This window comes from Asterias amurensis, chromosome 15, assembly GCF_032118995.1.
Source record: "Asterias amurensis chromosome 15, ASM3211899v1".
NCBI classification, from domain to species: Eukaryota; Metazoa; Echinodermata; class Asteroidea; order Forcipulatida; family Asteriidae; genus Asterias; species Asterias amurensis.
The window spans coordinates 14,475,783-14,494,398 of NC_092662.1; the positions used below are offsets into that span (position 1 = coordinate 14,475,783).

At 39.9% G+C, this 18,616-nt stretch overlaps 3 protein-coding genes across 3 annotated transcripts; 2 read left to right on the top strand and 1 right to left on the bottom strand.

The window, feature by feature from the left end:
* Positions 1 to 765: 765 nt before the first annotated feature.
* Positions 766 to 8,339, bottom strand: LOC139948086 (surfeit locus protein 1-like). The gene is made up of 8 exons (XM_071946116.1): positions 8,177 to 8,339; positions 5,945 to 6,231; positions 5,175 to 5,360; positions 4,246 to 4,318; positions 3,909 to 3,956; positions 3,679 to 3,793; positions 2,992 to 3,073; positions 766 to 1,578 (listed from the first exon to the last, which is right to left on the bottom strand). The coding sequence occupies exons 1-8, from the start codon at positions 8,258 to 8,260 to the stop codon at positions 1,494 to 1,496; spliced, it is 960 nt and encodes a 319-aa protein (XP_071802217.1). The 5' UTR covers positions 8,261 to 8,339; the 3' UTR covers positions 766 to 1,493.
* A 92-nt stretch (positions 8,340 to 8,431) lies between these two features.
* On the top strand, positions 8,432 to 13,800 carry LOC139948113 (protein FAM221A-like). The gene is made up of 6 exons (XM_071946145.1): positions 8,432 to 8,609; positions 9,589 to 9,771; positions 10,491 to 10,681; positions 11,057 to 11,266; positions 12,045 to 12,241; positions 12,819 to 13,800. Exons 1-6 carry the CDS (start codon positions 8,533 to 8,535, stop codon positions 12,966 to 12,968), a joined length of 1,008 nt encoding a protein of 335 aa, XP_071802246.1. The 5' UTR covers positions 8,432 to 8,532; the 3' UTR covers positions 12,969 to 13,800.
* Positions 13,801 to 17,102: 3,302 nt separating this feature from the next.
* Positions 17,103 to 18,346, top strand: LOC139948429 (uncharacterized). Its single transcript, XM_071946577.1, has one exon. The coding sequence runs from the start codon at positions 17,103 to 17,105 to the stop codon at positions 18,246 to 18,248; it is 1,146 nt and encodes a 381-aa protein (XP_071802678.1). The 3' UTR covers positions 18,249 to 18,346.
* Positions 18,347 to 18,616: the final 270 nt, after the last annotated feature.

An 18,616-nucleotide genomic window follows, 5' to 3' on the forward strand; every position in this document is an offset into this window, starting at 1 on the left:
AAATTTGAAAAGTTCACAAGGCTATAGCCTTTTGACTTTTTTGGCAAAGTTCACAAGGCTTGTGACTTTTTTGGCAAAATTTGAAAAGTTCACAAGGCTATAGCCTTGTGACTTTTTCGGCAAAATTTGAAAAGTTCACAAGGCTATTGACTTTTTTGGCAAAATTTGAAAAGTTCACAAATATAGCCTTGTTACTTTTTTGGCAAAATTTGAAAAGTTCACAAGGCTATAACCTTGTGACTTTTTTGGCAAAATTTGAAAAGTTCCCAAGGCATGGTGATTTTTTCGGCAAAATTTGAAAAGTTCACAAGGCGTTGTGACTTTTGTGAAATTTGAAAAGTTCCCAAGGCTCGTTTTATCAAAATAAATTGAAAAAACGTCAAGGGGTAAGTCAACAGTTTTATCAAAAATTAGCAAATGTTGAAAAAACGACAAGGGGTAAGTCCAGCTGTTTTATCAAAAACTAGGCCAACAATTGAAAAAAAAAACAATAATTTGAAAAAAATGGAGAGACTAACCCCTAGTGATTTATTTCGGTCTTTGGTCATGTGGTTGGTGGATGAAATTCCGATACAGCAAAATCCAAATTGCAGTTTAGTCTGGCCCCCTGAATGCACACTCCATGTCTCGGACCAAAAGTGTCTTATTGCAAGTTGTTGCAACTCTCTTAACACACATCTAGTATGGTGCACATCTAGAAGCTGCGCCACCAGGTGATGTTAAAGGGATACCTCAAAATTTACAGAATAAATTAAAGGGATACGACAAACTCATTTGAAGTTTAGTTTATTAATATCAAAGCATATTAAGTCCCGAAAATACAACTTGCTTCAAACGAAAGGCAAAAAAAAAAATAGTTTCTTGCTTAATTTGTCACATAATTTGTCACTGATAAAAATTTTGTCATGGTGCCCCGTAATTTTGCTGTGTTGTCCTTTGGGAAAGTTCATTTTACAAATTTACATTTTCCTCATCAAGGTGCCCTTTGCCAGAAAGCAATAGCTGCGCCCCTTCAATAGCGAAGTACAAGGTCGTCAACCTCCAAGATTTGCCAAAACACAGTCTCAAAAACAGGTAAGCTTGGAATAACACATCATGACTGCTCTCTATTCTCAGATTAAAATCCCTAACCAAAACTGCAATTATATTCTCTAGCATGAGGATGGGTGTAGATTTGACACTAGAGACCGAGGGCCATAGTTTTACAGTCCAATTAGTCACCAGAAGAACGTCGCCATATAATCCAAAATGCAAAATCAGCTCACAGTAAAGCTCTGCAGAATGAAGTACTGCAGACCTTGGGTGTTACAGAATGTCCTCTGCAAATACATAATCGTTTCAAAACGATACTGAGTACCATAAAGCCAAATGTAACTTGGTCCTTTGCTACAAAATCTCTACAGACCTTATGTAGGTCCTACATCAGCAACTATCCAATACTGCAGGAATGACTGGAGATGCTGGGCTTATTGGCTTATCATTCTACAGACTGTCTACAGAGCCGGTTTGCTGAGCATCCGTCTTTTCTTGTAGATTCCAAAGAACCACATCAGACCAGTTAGGAAGGAGAGACTGTACCTGGTATTTATAATACAAAAAGATAATGAAAGTAACCTTTAAATAAAAGTGATATGATAGTTTGAACAGCCATCTAAGTAAAGGCCAAGAGTCGGCTAAGAGGCGGCTAATAGTTGGCTTTCTAAACTGCTAGGGCTAGCTAGGATCTAAGAGCAAGCTTGAGCCAGCTTGAGCCCGATAGAAGCCAGCTAAGAGACAGCTGGGGCCAGCGACAACCCAACTGTGGCCAGCTACGAACCAGCTAGGGCCAGCTAAGAGCCAGCTAGGGCCAGATAAGAGCCAGCTGGGGCCAGCTAGAGCCAGATAGGGCCAGCTAAAATAAAGCTAATTAGAGCCAGCTAAGAGTCAGCAAAGGGCCAGCAAAGAGACAGATAGGGCCAGCTAGGCTAGGGGCTAGCTAAGAGCCAGCTAGGGGCCACCTAAGAGCAAGCTTAGAGTCAGCTAAGAGCTTTTTACGAGTCTGCTAAGAGCCAGCTAAGAGCCAACAAGCAGCTAACAGCCAACTATGAGCCATCTAAAGGTAAGCTAGAGCCATTTAAGAACCTGCTAAGAGCCAGCTAGAGGATACCTTAGAGCCAGCTTAGACTCAGCTTAGAGCCTTTTATGAGCCTGTTAAGAGCCACCGAAGAGCCAACAAGCAGCTAACGGCCAACTATGAGCCATCTAAAGGTAAGCTAGAGCCATTTAAAAGCACCTGCTAAGAGCCAGCTAGAGGATACCTTAGAGCCAGCTTAGAGTCAGCGTAGAGCCTTTTAAGAGCCTGCTAAGAGCCACCGAAGAGCCAACAAGCAGCTAACAGCCAACTATGAGCCATCTTAAGGTAAGCTAGAGCCATTTAAGAACCTGCTAAGAGCCAGCTAGAGGATACCTTAGAGCCAGCTTAGAGTCAGCGTAGAGCCTTTTAAGAGCCTGCTAAGAGCCAGCTAAGAGGCAACAAGCAGCTAACGGCCAACTATGAGCCAGCTAAAGGTAAGCTAGAGCCATTTAAGAACCTGCTAAGAGCCAGCTAGGGTATATCTTAGAACCAGCTAGAAGCCAACTAAACGCCAGCTAGAGCCACGTAGGTTCTAAGAGCCAGTTTGAGCATGCTTAAAGCAAGCTCAGAGCTAAGAGCAAGCTAAGAGCTAAGAGCAAGCTAATAGCTAGGAGCAAGCTTAGAGCCAGCTTGGAGCTAAGAGCCAGCTTAGAGCTGAGAGCAAATCATAGCTGGAGCCAGCAATGATTTAAGAGCTGGCTTGTGCCAGCTAAATGCCAGCCAGGAGCCAGCAAATAGCCATAGAGGACCCAACTAAAAGCCAGTTAAGAGCAAGCTAGAGCTAATCGCCAGATATGTACCATCTAAGAGCCAGCAAAGACAGGACCAATGTTGTTACTATTAAGCCAGGGTAGAAGGAATTACTTGAATGTACTGACCATGTTATCATGTACTGAAGATGCTCATTCCGTAGTGTGACCCTTGACTGACCTCCAATAGGACCACCTGGGATATCACACGCTGAAATAAACAACAAAACATCAAATGTATCAGATGACAGATAGAGTTATAATCTCAGTAGTTGTGAATAAGATAAACTTCTAGAGAGAGTGAAAACACCCAATGTTAATTGTGAGAAAAACCACAGGACTTAATCACAGACAGAAAAAAATGAAACATGTTGTTTTATTGAAGTCTGAGCAGACTCAGCTCGGAAGTACATAGTATAGAGAGAGAATTACACAGTAAGAACTGTACTAAAACAAAATAACCTTAGACCTAAATTATCCAAAAAATAAATATTGACGACATTGAGACAAAAATAAACAAGAAAAGAACTATCAGGGAAAACTAAATGCATCTTTTTCTTTTGATAACTTAGGATTGAACAAAGACACAATTGCTAGAGGGGAATGTGAACCAACAACCAACAACATCTGGTTAACCTGCTGGCACTCCACTATCTCGCCCTATGTTGGCAGTTTCCTTATTGTGTCAACATCTTTTGTCTGGGTGACAGTCAAAACTGTTAGCTGTCGTGTAGCAAGAGATCACACTTCAAGGCAGTGGACACTGCAGTGGTTCCTGTCACTGCAGGTAAAAACCTGAGGCAAAGTTTAACTTACAGCTGTCTGCATCAATCATAACAGGTTCAGCTCCGGTGACCTTTGACATCTCTTCAAGGTCAAGGTAATGCCAACGACCTCGCTGTGTATCATTCTTGGGCATAAATGCTGCCCTCTGTCAAAAATAACAAGTAAACATGTAGGTTAGTTATAGTCGCATAGTTTTCCCTACAACTTTGAGATTATTGTAGTCGAAATAGTGAATAAATTAAAGGAAATTAAAATCATACCTTTTCTGTTTTGCGCACAAGACCAACAAGCTCGATCTCCCCTGAAATCTGCAAGAAAAAAATTAAATCAACCTATTAACTAAACTATAATGGGACAAAATCTTGACTGCTTGAGTTTTACCCTGGAATAACTCTCTTGGATTGTCCTCCCACATCTAAAACTGAAATGTCCCTCTTTATCTTCTCTCCACTGGGCTCTTAGCTAGTAGGAGAGATTAAATTCGGTTTTCTGAGAGTCCTTGGCTTCACAAGTAGAATAAATGAAATGAAATTGATAGTCAACATCCGAATTAAATTTTTAAACAAATTGGGAAAAAATCACAAACATGCTTCTTACCTGACCCCTTTGTCTTTTAGCTGGATCAGTCAAAGATTTGGAAACAAACCCTCTGTTTACCAAAATGCTCACTCTGTAATAAAACAAAATAAACAGAGTCAAATGTTAAAGACAGTGGACACTATTGGTAATTGTCAAAGACCAGTCTTCTCACTTGGTGTATATATGCATAAAATAACAAACCTGTGAAAATTTGAGCTCAATTGGTCGTCGATGTTGCGAGATAATAACGAAAGAAAGCTCTTGTTATCATGAAATTGTGTGCTTTTAGATGGTTGATTTTGAGACCTCAATTTCTAAATCTGAGGTCTCGAAATCAATTTTGTGAAAAAATACTCCTTTTTCGAAAAGTATGTCACTTCATAGGGAGCTGTTTCTCACAATGTTTTATACTATCAACCTCTCCCCATTACTCGTCACCAGGTAAGGTGTTATGCTTTTAATTATTTTGGTTAATTACTAATAGTGTCCACTGTCTTTAAGTAACAAACCACAAGGGAAACTGACTGCATAAACTTGAAACAGTTTGGGCTTGCACAAAAACCAATTGACTGGAGATAATTTTGATAATTTTGTATTTTTGTACTGAGGGCCTCCATGGAAAGCAGTGCTGGGCGCTGATCGAAGCTTACCATCATTAAAGATGCTATAAATAAAATTTAGAAAAATACTTATTCCAGTCATTGTAAAATCAGCCAATAGCTTGGTAGGATTTGAACCCACAACTTTGTGATTGCAAGTCCTGCAGTCTAACCACTGGACCACGATGCTTCTTCATCAAATGCAATCCACACTTGAAATAAGTCTGGACAGTAAAATGGCGTGACAACATTATAAAATCAGCGGTTAGTTTGGTAGGATACACACCCACAATCTTGTGATTGCAAGTCCTGCAGTCTAACCACTGGAGCCAGTGTCATCACACTTACCCCAAGTCTGGACAGTAGAACGGCGTGACAACATGAGCGCCTGGTTCTCCTCTTGATATTAAACTCCCAGCATCTCCTTGCGATGGTTTGTTCAAGGTACGCGGTAGAATTAAGACCTCTTTGGAGTGGTCGAACTCTCCTCGGACCTTAACACGCTGGTACTCAAGAGCTGCAAGATCGTCTTTGCTGCAAATGAAATAACATTTTCAGACAAAATATTTAGCATCATTGTTTCAGCGTGATACTGAAAACCAATTAGCTGAATTAGCATGGTTCTTTGCCACAGAATGTCTACAGACCTGCACCGGCAACTATCCAATACTGTAGAATGATTGGAGATGCTGGACTTGTTGACTTACATTCTACAGACTGTCTACAGAGCTAGTTTGCTTAGCATACTTTATGTCTTGTCGCCTCTCAACTTAGCTTGGAACATTTCTTTATTTGTTGAACAAATTCAGTTTTCCAAAAAAATTAACAAGGCTTCGTTCGTTTGTTCAGATGATCTTCCAAATAGGGGAACTCGGGGAAACTCCCACAGGGAGATATAGACGGCAAGCTGGCAACACCTAATCTTTCTCATACAAACATTAGTTTAATTATGATTTTGCACAAATCAAGATATTGCGATTCGGTAACTATAGACGACAACACTTATTCTAGTCATTCAGAAATCGTCAGTTACCTTGTAATTGCAAGTTTTCAGTAAAAACACTGGACCGCTGTGGCAACATAAAAAAAGGCTCAGGGTTTGTACGTTATGAACTTACTCAATTGATTTGAGTGCAACTGGTGGAGCAGTTGTCCTCGCCTCCATATCGCGAATTAAATTCAGCTTCCATTTCCGTCGTTTGACTTGCCACGTTCCAAGACAAAATGCCGCTGCCGGAATGATCAATAATAAATGACCAAATGCAGATGGTACGTCGGACGAATCAGATGAAGCACCCTCTTGAGTCCTACTTTGATTAGCTGGAGCTTGGTTTGGTCTGATTGTTGACAGGTGACGACATAGTTGATGTCTTTCCAAAGCATCAACAAGCAATGACAACCTTTGCTGTAACGAAATTGAAGGCAAAATATAAAGTTGGGTTAGATGAGTTCTTTCTATAAAAGTCCAGCACAAAACAGAAGCGGCACATTGTTTGACTTGAGTGATATTTGGAAAGCATAGCTGCCTGAAGTAAGGCGTAAACAGTGAGAGCCAAACAGATTGTACACCTGTAATGAATGCACAGTCAAATACCTACACTAACTAGAGTAGGCCTACTACTACTACTAGCCCACCTTGTTCAGGTGTTAATGGCTCTCTTTTAAATAACATTAGTCTCATCACATAGTATACAAATATTGACTGCTTCGAGTGCTATGGTTAAAACTATGACTCCCGAGGTGATCCCCGGAGCGTTCTATTTTCCCGAGACGAAGCCGAGGGAAAATAGAACGCTCCGGGGATCACCGAGGGAGTCATAGTTTTTAACCATTGCACGAGTAAAAGCAGTCAATATTTGTTTTATAACACCCCAAACATTTATAAATACTGTACTATTATTATTAAGTTACAGACCTGAATGCTACAATCCACGGACGACGCGAATACAGATTGCAAACACTTTTACTGACTGTGTTGCATGATGTAGTGTCGTCAGTATCTTTGGTGTCGTGCAATCCGAAATGGTTACAGACTATTAATTTATCATCCTCGTACACGCAACGGACGTCTGGGTACTGCACGCCGTGTGCTAGTCTGTCGGACTAGCGCACGGCGCCATGTGCTAGTCTTCGGACTAGCGCATGGCAAACCGACGCACTATCACACGGCTGTCGTCTAGCAAAACTAAGACATGTCATGTGACGCGCTCTAAACCAATGAGCAGGCAGAATACTTGCAAGGGGTGTTATAATCGCCATTACTTACTGCCCACCTTTGATACATGTCTAAAACGCGAGGTTTTTAAAGCCTTGTCATGTGTCAGAGTATTTCCTCAAATGTAAGGTATAAAATGAAGTATGTCAGATTAATGTAGGATTTTTCTTAGTGGGAGCATCAAAGTACCACGCATTTTGCAACCTTTGATAACTTCGCGTTTTAAACTTGTAACAAAGGTGGTCTGTATTATGGCGACCCTGATGAGACCAATGTTAAAAGAGAGCCATTTACAGCTCAACAAGGTGGACTAGCCTACACTACAATGTTGTTATCCCTTTCTTTCTCTCTAGTGTAAGACTAACTTCAAAATGCTCTTTTCAAATACCAAAACCAAGTGCAGTTTTTTCTGCAATGTTCTGTGTTGTTTTCAAGGTCCGTGTTCAATATTACCTTTATTAAATCAAGAAGAAAGACCGTCTAAGAGTTCTAAGTAAAATACTTGAAAAAGAAACTTAGTTGGTTCATTTTTGCATCAATCTTTTTAAATAAACTTCTTTTAGTTTTGCATTTGAAAAGACCTGATGTAGGGTTCAGGCCAATCAGGGTTCAGCGATCATTTACGCACTTAAAATAACAATAAAACCTGAAACTGCATTTTATTTTTTTTACAAATTCAATTCAAGACTAGGTCCAGACCGTGCCACGGCATCACCAGCATTCTAGCCCTGGTAGTGGTAGGACGTCAGTCAGTGCCACCAACGGAACAGTCCAACCTGGGCTACCAGCAGCCTAATCAGGGCCCAATTTCAAAGAGCTGCTAAGCAAGAAAATTATCTTTAGCATGAAATTTCTTCCTTGATTAAAAAAAACAGGGATTACCAACAAAATTTCCATTTGTTGCATATTGCTTGTTACTGGTATTCAGCTGTTGTTTGCTTATCCTTAAATTCACGTGGAAATTTGGTTGGTAATCCCGTTTTATCAAGGAAGAAATTTCATGCTAAGCAAATTTTTGTGCTTAGCAGCTCTATGAAATTGGGCCCAGTACTCTTGGTCGTCTGCTAAAAATAATAAAAAATTTCTCACCTCTTAAAAAAAGTCTTAATTAATTAGTGTTTGTATTTCAACTAACCTGTTTACCACGAAATGATGCTACAGCCCCCGATGAGCAACATGGTAAGCGTAGAAATGCTTTCGTTAATCTTGGAAGAGACATTGTCACTTTCAATAATCGAAAGAAAGGAAAGGAAGTGTCACCAAGATTTCTCCAAAACACTGGTTACGCAAGATGAGTACAGCGCCCTCTCGAGTTAAAAAGGAAATGGTAAGTGGTAAACTCTGGACGAATTCTCACCACATGGTGGCGCTATAACTATAACAACGGAGACGCTGGTTTCGCACTGGACGTCCCGAATGGTTTTACAGATTAGTGTTTTTTCCTCCATTTTTCTCCCATAGTTTGGTTTTCATTGGTTTCAGACAATTGAGATGGCTAGTCCCAGTTACCATCTCAAGTTTGGCAAAGGTGCTGCGGAGTCAGTAGATCAATATTTGGAATATAGACGGTAAGGATGGAGTTGTTTACATCGTCATTTGTAGGATTTGAAACTTTGCATGGTGGAAATACGATATAGATCAGAGCGTACTGATCGAAACGTCGAGTTGAAACCAACGGTTCTTTTCAGAACCACCCCAACTCATTAGAGATAGTCATTACAATTAGTTACTACTTACATGGTGTTTTACCGCAAACCTAATGGTTTACATTTCTCAAGTATTTTTTTTTTTTTTATAATTAAAGATATCATACTATCACTATCAATATCAGAATCTTAACTTGCAACCACGGTTGTGTGTTACAATCCCACCTAACCGCTTATTTCACAATGACTAGAGTCAGTCTAGCCCCACTTGCTTGGCTACACAAGTGGGGCTAGAGTCAGCCGATCATTATTATTGTTTGGGATATAGATGGTAAGAATGGGGTTGCTTACCTTTTGTGCGAGTCAAATGATTTTGAAGAAAACAATGCACCGTGGTCAAACTGCAATTCAAAGGCAGGGCTTGTGTTCGCGCACAAAGTTCGGTTATGGGTTTGAATCCAACCAAGCTAACCCGCTGATTTCAGAATGACTGACTAGAATAAGTATTGTTGTCTAGTTACTGAATCACAATCTTTTTGATTCGTGCAATTGATAATCCTAGACTCTAAAGTTAACACATGTTTGTATTTGTTTTTGTTATTGAGATTGAGAGAGGGATTGTTAATGGCGTTATACGGTTTATATCCCCATGTGTGGTAGTTTAAGTTTGTCAAGTCCCCATCCTGACAGGAAGATCATCTAATTTCTAAACAAACAAATAACAAACTACTTTTTATTTTCAGTTCCCCACCCGCCACAAATAAACCCTACAACACATCCAAACTACATATTTCTAAATGTCGTTTTAATTTGGTGAATGATGTAAACATAAAATAAAATAAATTTATACCTATAAATGGTTTCAACATAATATTATTTTTTGTGAAACATTTTATTGCAGAATTGTTGGTGAGGACGATGGCGGTCATAGTGGTGAGTTATTATCACCAGAGCAATATGAAGCCTACAAGAAAGAGGTCATTCCAGTCAGAATGAAGAATCGATTATTTGTGAGTTGGACTTCTCCTAGAGGCTGGGACTGCAAGCTTGTTGGACCAGAAACTCCTTGCTTTTGTCAACATAGGTGGGTACTACAACAGGTCACTGTGGTCCAGTGGTTAGACTGCGAGACTTGCAATCACAAGGTTGTGGGTTCGAATCCTACCAAGCTAACCGCTGATTACACAATTACAAGAGTTATAAGTGTTGTCGTCTAGTTACTGAATCACAGTTCTTCATTTGTGCAACTCTTCATAGACGTAAATACCATTGTTGCCAGCTTGGTGTTTACATGTAAATCGCATTGTGGGAGTTCGCTGAGTTCCCTTGCTGGGAAGATCATCTAAACAATCACCCTTGAAATTATCTACTTTTTAGATTGATTTTTTCTTTGAGCTTTTCTGAAGAGCTCAATTTGAACTATGTTTATCCTCCTTTAATTATGACAAAAAACTGACATGATGGGAAGCACTGCAGCTAATGATAGTTTGAAAATTGAGGTAGTGCGGTTGGGATTGTACCCCCCAAAACATTTCAATCTAAGGAACACTTCATGCATACATCATTTCTTAGATTTCTTGTGTCTGTTTCCAAATGCAGTGGCCAGAGACGCAGTTGGCACCCGCTGGCACCTCGCTAAATGAGCATGGATTCGACAGTTGTGCAAAAATGCAGTGACAGTTTATTTCTGTTTCCTCAGCAAATGACGCTGTATTCAGCTGAAACTGTGTATCTTTCTTTATAACTGGCTATTAATCACAATGACAATGACAATGACAAAAATCTATCACTCTACTTTTCAAGGTACAAGCAGCACAAGACAGACTTCAAGGAGCTACCTACAGAGCGGCCGATCCACCTACCATGTCGGGTCAAAGGTTGCAAATGTAGATCCTACAATTACGTCCCCCTGAATGGAAGTCGTCCACTTCGCTGCCGTTGCAAACACTTCACTGATGAACACTCTGAAGACCCAAGTCATGCCTGTATGAAATGTGAGTATACCATTTGATGCATTTAAAAACAAAAATTCCCTCTTTATTTGTGGCCTCAAAAATAACAATGGTGACTCTTACATAGCGCACTTCCAAAGGATAATCAATGAGCTTCAAACATAATTACCCCTGGTCACTGAGCCATTTAAATGTTTTCATTCCTTTAACAATCTCAGCTCCCTGGGGAGTATCCTGTAGCCTGCGCTGCCAAGTATCCATTTACCACGGGGCCATGAGAAGTAATTATTAGAGTCAAGTCAAATGTCTTGTCCAAGGACAAAAGTATCATGACCGGAAAAGAAAGTCCTTTTTGCGTTTAATATATTAGTAAATACTCACAAGAGTTTCACTAATCCTTTTTTGTTCACCATCTAGCCAGCTGCAACTGCGTCTCTTTCAAGAGTTCCTTCACTTGTTCCTGTGAGCAGCCGACGTACCTCCATGAGATGATAATTGAGACCAAGGAAGAGAGACTGGCCAGAGGTCATCCCGTGGGCCACGACACACCGTACGCAGCTATGGGTGGCCTGACGGGGTTCAGCTCGCTCGCTGAGGCATACATGAGGCTGGATGACAGTGGAATAGGTAAGAAGGACCTCAAAGGATTACTTGTGAAGTGTGAGGGGTAAATAGAGACAGCAAATTCCCACCCAAGATCTAACTTTAAAGTCTAATAAACCTTAACTTCCATGTACTCTCACCCAAACAAAATAGCAATCTTAAAAAAAAAAAACTCCACCCTAAAGCCCGGTTCATACTTCCTGCGAATGCGAATGCGAAGCGAATTTGACGTGAATTTGACATCACACCCTCCCTTCGCAGCGATTATTCGCAAGGGAGTAGAGCAGAGTTCAACTGCTGCGAATTGTTCGTTGCGAATTTGTGAAGTCAAGATTTGCTTCGCATTCGCAGGAAGTATGAACCGGGCTTTATCCTATCCTAAAACTTGAGTTGTTTGTACCTTAATCCTAACTCTAATCCTTGAACAAAAAAGGAGCATTTTAAGAAAGTTTTTGAATAACCCTTAACTTAATAAATACAGTTCGAAAGAGAAACATCTATTAATTCATTGCAGTACCCCTTGCAAACACATAAGATTGGAATTGCCTGTAGTCAATGGACTAGCAGGTTGGTAAGACATCTGCTATAGCAATGAAAAGGCCATTGGTTTCAAATCCCATGTGAGTGATTTGCCCTTTAGATTTTTTCACAGATATGTGGAAAGTACTGAGTATATAGTGCTAAATACACATCGGTGTAAGATCCCCGATGCAAAACTATCATCTAATAAAAAGTGAAACTCATGAGTGAGTTGTTTTAATCTGCAAAATGTCGAACTGTTTTGATTTGGCTCACCTGATAGGTCCAGCCAGTGAGGAGTTCCTGAATCAGCCAATCACCTCGTCCGATAATCCTTTCCTTCGGATGCATGCAAACACCTTCAAGGAGCTTGAGGGTCCAGATAAGAAAGTAGACGCTCTGACCGAGAAGATGGCGAATTTTAAGATGACCGGAACCGATGCAGATATGGACTATTACGAGATGAGGTATCAACAGAGGGTAAGAAAAACATATCAAATTTTAATGATAGAAGGAAGGCAAGTCAAGCTAAAATGAGTCGTTTGTCGGAAATGTCAAGAAACAATCCAAACAGGCCAACAGGGATGAAATTTTCAAATATTTTTTATGGAAACTTAAAAGCCAAAACATATTTAAGTTTCTATTGGCAACTTTCATACTGATAGGTAACATCAAAAAGGGGTTAAAAGTTAGCATTGAAATAAATGTGCCAATGTACCTTCAATAAACTGTTCAACTTTAAACACCTTTTTTCTCAGTTTTATTCTCTTGTATTTCTTGTTGTTCCTACTTTCACAATATTTGAACCAAATGTGGTATAAAAATTGAACAGATTATAGATTTTGCTTTTTCAAATTATCTGGGTCGACAAACGACTCATTTTGATTGACCGCATCACATATGCTGAAAAGAAAGTTAAAAACATTTATATATCACATTGTGCTTTTAGGGACGATTGTTTTGTCTCTTTCATTTCAACAACCTATAACCTAAATTATATTCCATGAAACTATCAGCAAATGAGATAATCTGTTTAATGCATTTAATTTTTTGACAGCTAAAAGAAGACAGAATGAAGAAAAGAAGTGTGCAGCCTAGACCTGTCTCAAAGCCAACACAAGGTGGCGCTGTTCCAGGCAATGCAAAAGCTAAGCCGGTTAGCGCAAAGACCAGTAGAGGGCCAACAAGAAGTGCTGTCAAGAAATAAGCTGAGACGTCTGTTGGAAAAACCATCTTAGTTCAACTGGTTGAATAAGCTAGACTGTTTTTTTTTTATAAAATATAACAGGCTTTTGCAAACTGCTTACCAACACAAAAAAAACCTTTGGTATTGCAACAAAATTGTTAATGGCCTGACGCTTCAACCATAGCAGGGTCTTTCTTGATGGCTAAACAAAGGTGTGTTTTTTTCTTCTCTCAGTTGTTTTTAAATACTTTCACTTTCACAAAGTGTCATCCCTGCACCATTTTTTTTTCACAGAGTTCCAAAAAAGAAAAAAACTGAAAAGGATGGGAAACTTTTTGTGTGTAATTAATAATAAAAAATGAAGAAAAAAAAACCTGAAAATGGCTGAAGGGAATTTCTCATTTAAGAAAAGGGCCATTCAAATTTTACTTGAAGAAACATTATTGGTTAGCAAGGAAAGGCTGTGTCCAAATTTGTGGCTAAGGCAATTGCTACAGCTGTTGCTAGGTGTGTTGCCAAGGGCCGGCTATACATCAAGACCTACAAATGATGTGGTCACCAAGCAAGAAGAGCCTCTTGTTTCGGAACGGCCAAATATTTAAGTGTTGATGGGGTGGGTTTTGACGTCAACTTACTGAAACCAAAGACTTTACATGTTGGTGTGACAGAGTGAAGATGTCGTCTGGGAACATTTTAATTTAGCCAGAGCAATTAGATAACTGAGAAAATGTATTGTTTTTACTTGGTAGACAAACGTGTGACAGTGAGTTTGTATATAAGGAACAGTGTGTATATTATTTTATGCCGAAAGATGTAGTGTTTTAAACTAAATAAAAAATAAGATTATTTTTTACAACCAATAAATGCATATATTGTGCGATGTTAAAATGAAGACAATTTGTTTTGTATCCATTGCTTGTGTTTTTAAAGTAACTATTTTAAAGCTGTCCTTTAATGAATTTAGCTAGGGAGTAGGGATTACCCCAAAAATGTTATTCTGTCACGATTTTTTATTAAACCCAAACCATTTAAAATATTCATCTCGACTCAAGATTGCTTGAAAAAAAAATTGGGGAAAAAAACATCAATTTTCAAAATGTACTAAAAACCAATGAAACTTTCATTATAAGCCTGTGTACTGGCTTATGGGGGCAAGTTAGTATCAAGCGCATTCCTTTGAAAAAAATCGAGGCGGGTCTATTATACACAATCTTCTTTAAAAAAACCTAATGAAATTCTCATAACGAGCCCTTGACCATTGGACCATCTAGGTCAGAAGTTGGTTTTTCGCATCAACCTGACAATGATACCACTTCCTTCTCAGAAAAAAAAACTGTTCACCGTTTACACGGAGTTGTTTTGTTCGATACATTTTGTTTGGAAACCCGAGAATTGTTTAAGCTTTGCGGTCATGTTGTTTACTTGTACGTGAACAAGAACAAAAGATCAAGTCGAGACAGATTTGTAAACTTGCGCGGGTGTGAAAATTCTGAGCCTATGGGTCAAGTTGCGGTGAAACTTAAACCTGGTGTGAAAGTTGATCTTGTCACTGGACAAATCTGGCGTGGAATTGGTAATTTCCAGTCAATCGTCCAGCCTATGAAGGACGTGTTTACTGAAGTTACACCAACCATGGAGGTAGACTCATTGTGTGTGCCTACATTTATATTGGGGCAATTCATTTGTAAATTTCAAAAGTCAAAAGAAATAACTGAAAATCAAAATTCAATTTTGGGATGTGGGAGGAAAAACTGTTAAACGAGGGAAAACCAGCTCCAATGGGCTATTAACGAAATTTTAAAAAGAAGACAAAATACCGAGCTGGCCAAGATCATAAATCTCACACCTGATTATACGACAAAGTGTTGAAAACTACTGACTTTGGAAACCTTTCATCTAAAATATCTGGTCGTTTACTTTGTTCATCAGTGTTTAGATTAGTATTATTATAAAGCCTTTATTTAAAACTTTTCTTTTAATAAAGCCTTAAATAAAGCCTTTATTTAAAACATGACATTTTGCTTCAAATCATCTAACCATGGATTGGAGGTAGGACGAAAGATAAAATTGATATGTGGCGAACGATCATTCAGTTTGTGACGAATAGTAAATCAACGATCAGGGACTGGTTTGAATGAAATTGATCTTTACAACAACGCACATCTTAAAATTCTGTCTATATAAACGAAGAGGTCACGAACAAACTTCTAAACAATCGGACACAAGTAGTTACAAGGTGGGTGTTATGAAAACTGCGAAGATCAAATTTCGCGTGCGCCTTTTGTTTAGGCTAAAACAACACGGGACCCAATCGACCTTACAACAAGATATTCCATTTCACGACATACGAAATAAAGCCTTTATTTGTTTATGTTAATGAGAATTTGCGTCTTTAGCGGAGCTTAAAGCACCTGCTAGCGTTTCCGCTTAGAAGGAATCGAAGGCTGCTTTGCGCGGACAGATGACAAGAATCCTTCCGCTGTTTAATTCCTTATTTTGTAACAGCTCCTGTCCTTACTGTTAAAGGTACTGGACACGTTTGGTAATTGTCAAACACAAGTATTCTCACTTGGTGTATCCCGGCAACATAATTCATCAAAATAACAAACCTGTGAAAATTTTGGCTCAATTGGTCATCAAACTTGCAAGAGAATAGTGAAAGAAAAATCACCCTTGTGTGCTGTCTTCAGATGCATAAAGGTTCCGCGCTTCAGCTGAAGTCTTTTATTAATTGAGTGAGAAATAAACTGTTTCTCAAAAACTACGTTACTTCAGAGAGAGCCGTTTCTCATACTATTTTATACTATCAACAGCTCTCCATTGCTCGTTACCAAGTAATTTTCTATGCTCAGCATTATTTTGAGTAATTACTAATAGTAATTACCAATAGTGCCCATACAGTGCCTTTAAAAATATCAACACATGTTGACGCGGTGTATATCGGATACTAGAAACTACAACTCTACACCCGCCGAGGTTTAGATATCGATTTTGTGTGGAAATAAGACATCAAAATAAACGCGGCATTTCTGTTGTCGGGAAACGGATTTCACAAAAACCAATATTATTTGTTGCTCGCTGATACAAACCACCATTGCGGAAGTGCGTTCGCAGGAGGAGCGGCGAAGCTAAAGGAAAGCAGATGAGTTTTTATTTATTAGGGACACCGAACAGGGGAAAAGCAAGAAACGAAACGACGTCGTCAAAAACAAGAGTGAGGAGTTTGGAGCATTTTGAACAGAGTTTACTGAACTCTAGTCATTAGGTACGGGAGGAGTGACTGTGTTTGCTATGTATACATTGAGTGTTTGTTCCACTAATGTCGAGCACTTAACACTTTAGAAATCACGTACATGAAACAACACCTTATCATAATTAGTAAACAAACTCTCTGTCGCAAAGGATTAAGATACGGAAACAGCTCCACTCATCAATAGAGCGCAAGGCTCTGTGTAACGAACCTCCATTGTTTCTCCAGGGAGGAAGAAAGAAACGTCCAACAACTTTCGCTGCCGTCAAACCGCTGGAAACAATTTGATGGGCAATATTTCTCACACACCTGTGATGCGGGTTAAATGAAATTGTAATCATCTTTTGAACGCAAACCGCTTGCTAAGATCATCATAAGTTCAACTGATAAAGCTATAAGGTCAGTATTACATTATTTCAAATCTTTAACATAGAGGCTAGTAAACACTTGACTGGATGGCAAACGTAGTTTTCACAAATCAATGCAGTTAATTTTCTCCAATCAAATCACTTAAAAAAAAACATTGTTCAATATGTCGCGATGTGATGATGGAAACTTGATGCGAAGATCAGGCCTTGATTTTTGCGCTTGATGGGCACAGAAATTTTCCTCTGGCAAGAGTCACTTCTATTGATTTCAGTTTGCATTGTAATTCATTGCTCTGTGGGTGTCGTATCAGTCTTAAGAACAGCAATTTTATAGCCTATATATTTTGCAAAGAAGGAGTTACTAAAAGTCGCTTTCGAATCAGCGACAACTAATTGGCGCATATCTGCCACTTCTGTATTTTTATTTTTAAGAAGCCTACGTTGTTTCGAATCTGCGACAACTATTGGTTAAAATTTTCTCTTTTTTTGTTTTCAATTTTATTTGAAGATCTCCACTATATAGAAGGATCTGAAAGAATGTCTGCCGTGGCCAAATCAGAAGCTCTTGTTTACAAGGACGCCAGGCAGTACTGCCAGCGTAGACACCAGAAAACAATGGGGAAATGCGCTCGGGAAGAACGGCAGAACGACGCCCTGTTAAGCCGCCAACTCCGGCACATCCAGAAATCCAAATCTTACCGAGAAAGAGAGCTCGACCGTGAGCAGGAGAAGTGCTTGACGGACCTAGTGACGATATTTGACCGCCAGTGTCAGATCGCAACTACGCGACTTGCCCGGAGATTGAAAGACGCACTCGGTGACGCGGATGGGTTGTGGGGCGGCGAAAAAACCGAGAGTGGCGTAAGCTCCTGGACAAGTAGGAAGCTCATAAAAAAAGGTAACAACAAACAGCTTGCTAAACCCACCAATGGGTTCATCTTGAATTCGTGGGACAAGCATCGAAGTTTTCCTGCATCACGCGGAGGAAAAGGATCTCCCTCTCAGAAAAACAACCGTCATTTACCGTCGACATCGTTGAATGACTTAATAACCAGCCGATCAAACTTCCTAAGACGTGATAACTTTTCAAGTTCGGACTCGTCACCAAGAATGTGGCAGCGGATCCCGCCGTCCGTACAGCCCACAACCCCCACGCCAAGTCTCAACCAACAACATGTATTCCAGAACCAAATCGGACTTCGGGAGTCAGCAGGGCTAAATAACTCCAGCCGGGGGGTCAGCAAAAGGAGGAGACCGACTCGACCCAAAACGGCTCCACCGACAACGGCAGGATTAAGTCACGAGGCGACCAGGAGATGGAACGAGCTTGCCTCTCCAATAAGATGCCCTCAGCATTCTAAAGATACCTCATCTCAAGCATTGCCAAAAGCTCGGAGCCTGCGATGTCTACGCGAGGAATGTACCAAGACCGAATCACCGATCCTGGACGCGCCGGAGGATGTGTGTTTTCGACGGCAGTACTTAGCCTGCGCCATGTCCCGTAAGCTACCTGTGAGCGGCTTGAAGAGCGGCAGTTTCGCCCAGCAAGATGAGGTCAGAAAGAAAATGGACGGAAGAAGGAGATGTATGGAAGAACTGAGAATGAACAATAGACAGCGATCTAAGTCTGCTCCTGCTGGTGTTGTGCGCATGCCTGGCAAAGAATTGCAAGCCAAATGTTGAAAGCCGTTTGACATAATATGCGTTTTAGGGTAAGAAAATATGCCTAAAAATATTTGGCAGATTGTTGATGAGTTAGTTTTAACTTGTAGAATTATAGGAGTCGGTTCTTTTATACAGTTATGTTCATCACCCAGCTGAGTCTTGATTAAAATCTGCCAAAACGTAATATATAATTATTATAAATTTCACGTATAGCGTACACCCAAACAGACAGTCCCTGGCAAACCTCTGTATTAACCCGAAAAACAGTCTTGTACCCTAACTATATCTGGGGAGTTAAAGTATTTGGCTTGGAGCAGGGATCCTGACCACAAGATGGCCACTCCACGCGCTTTCACCACGTGGACACTATTTACACGAGCACGAAC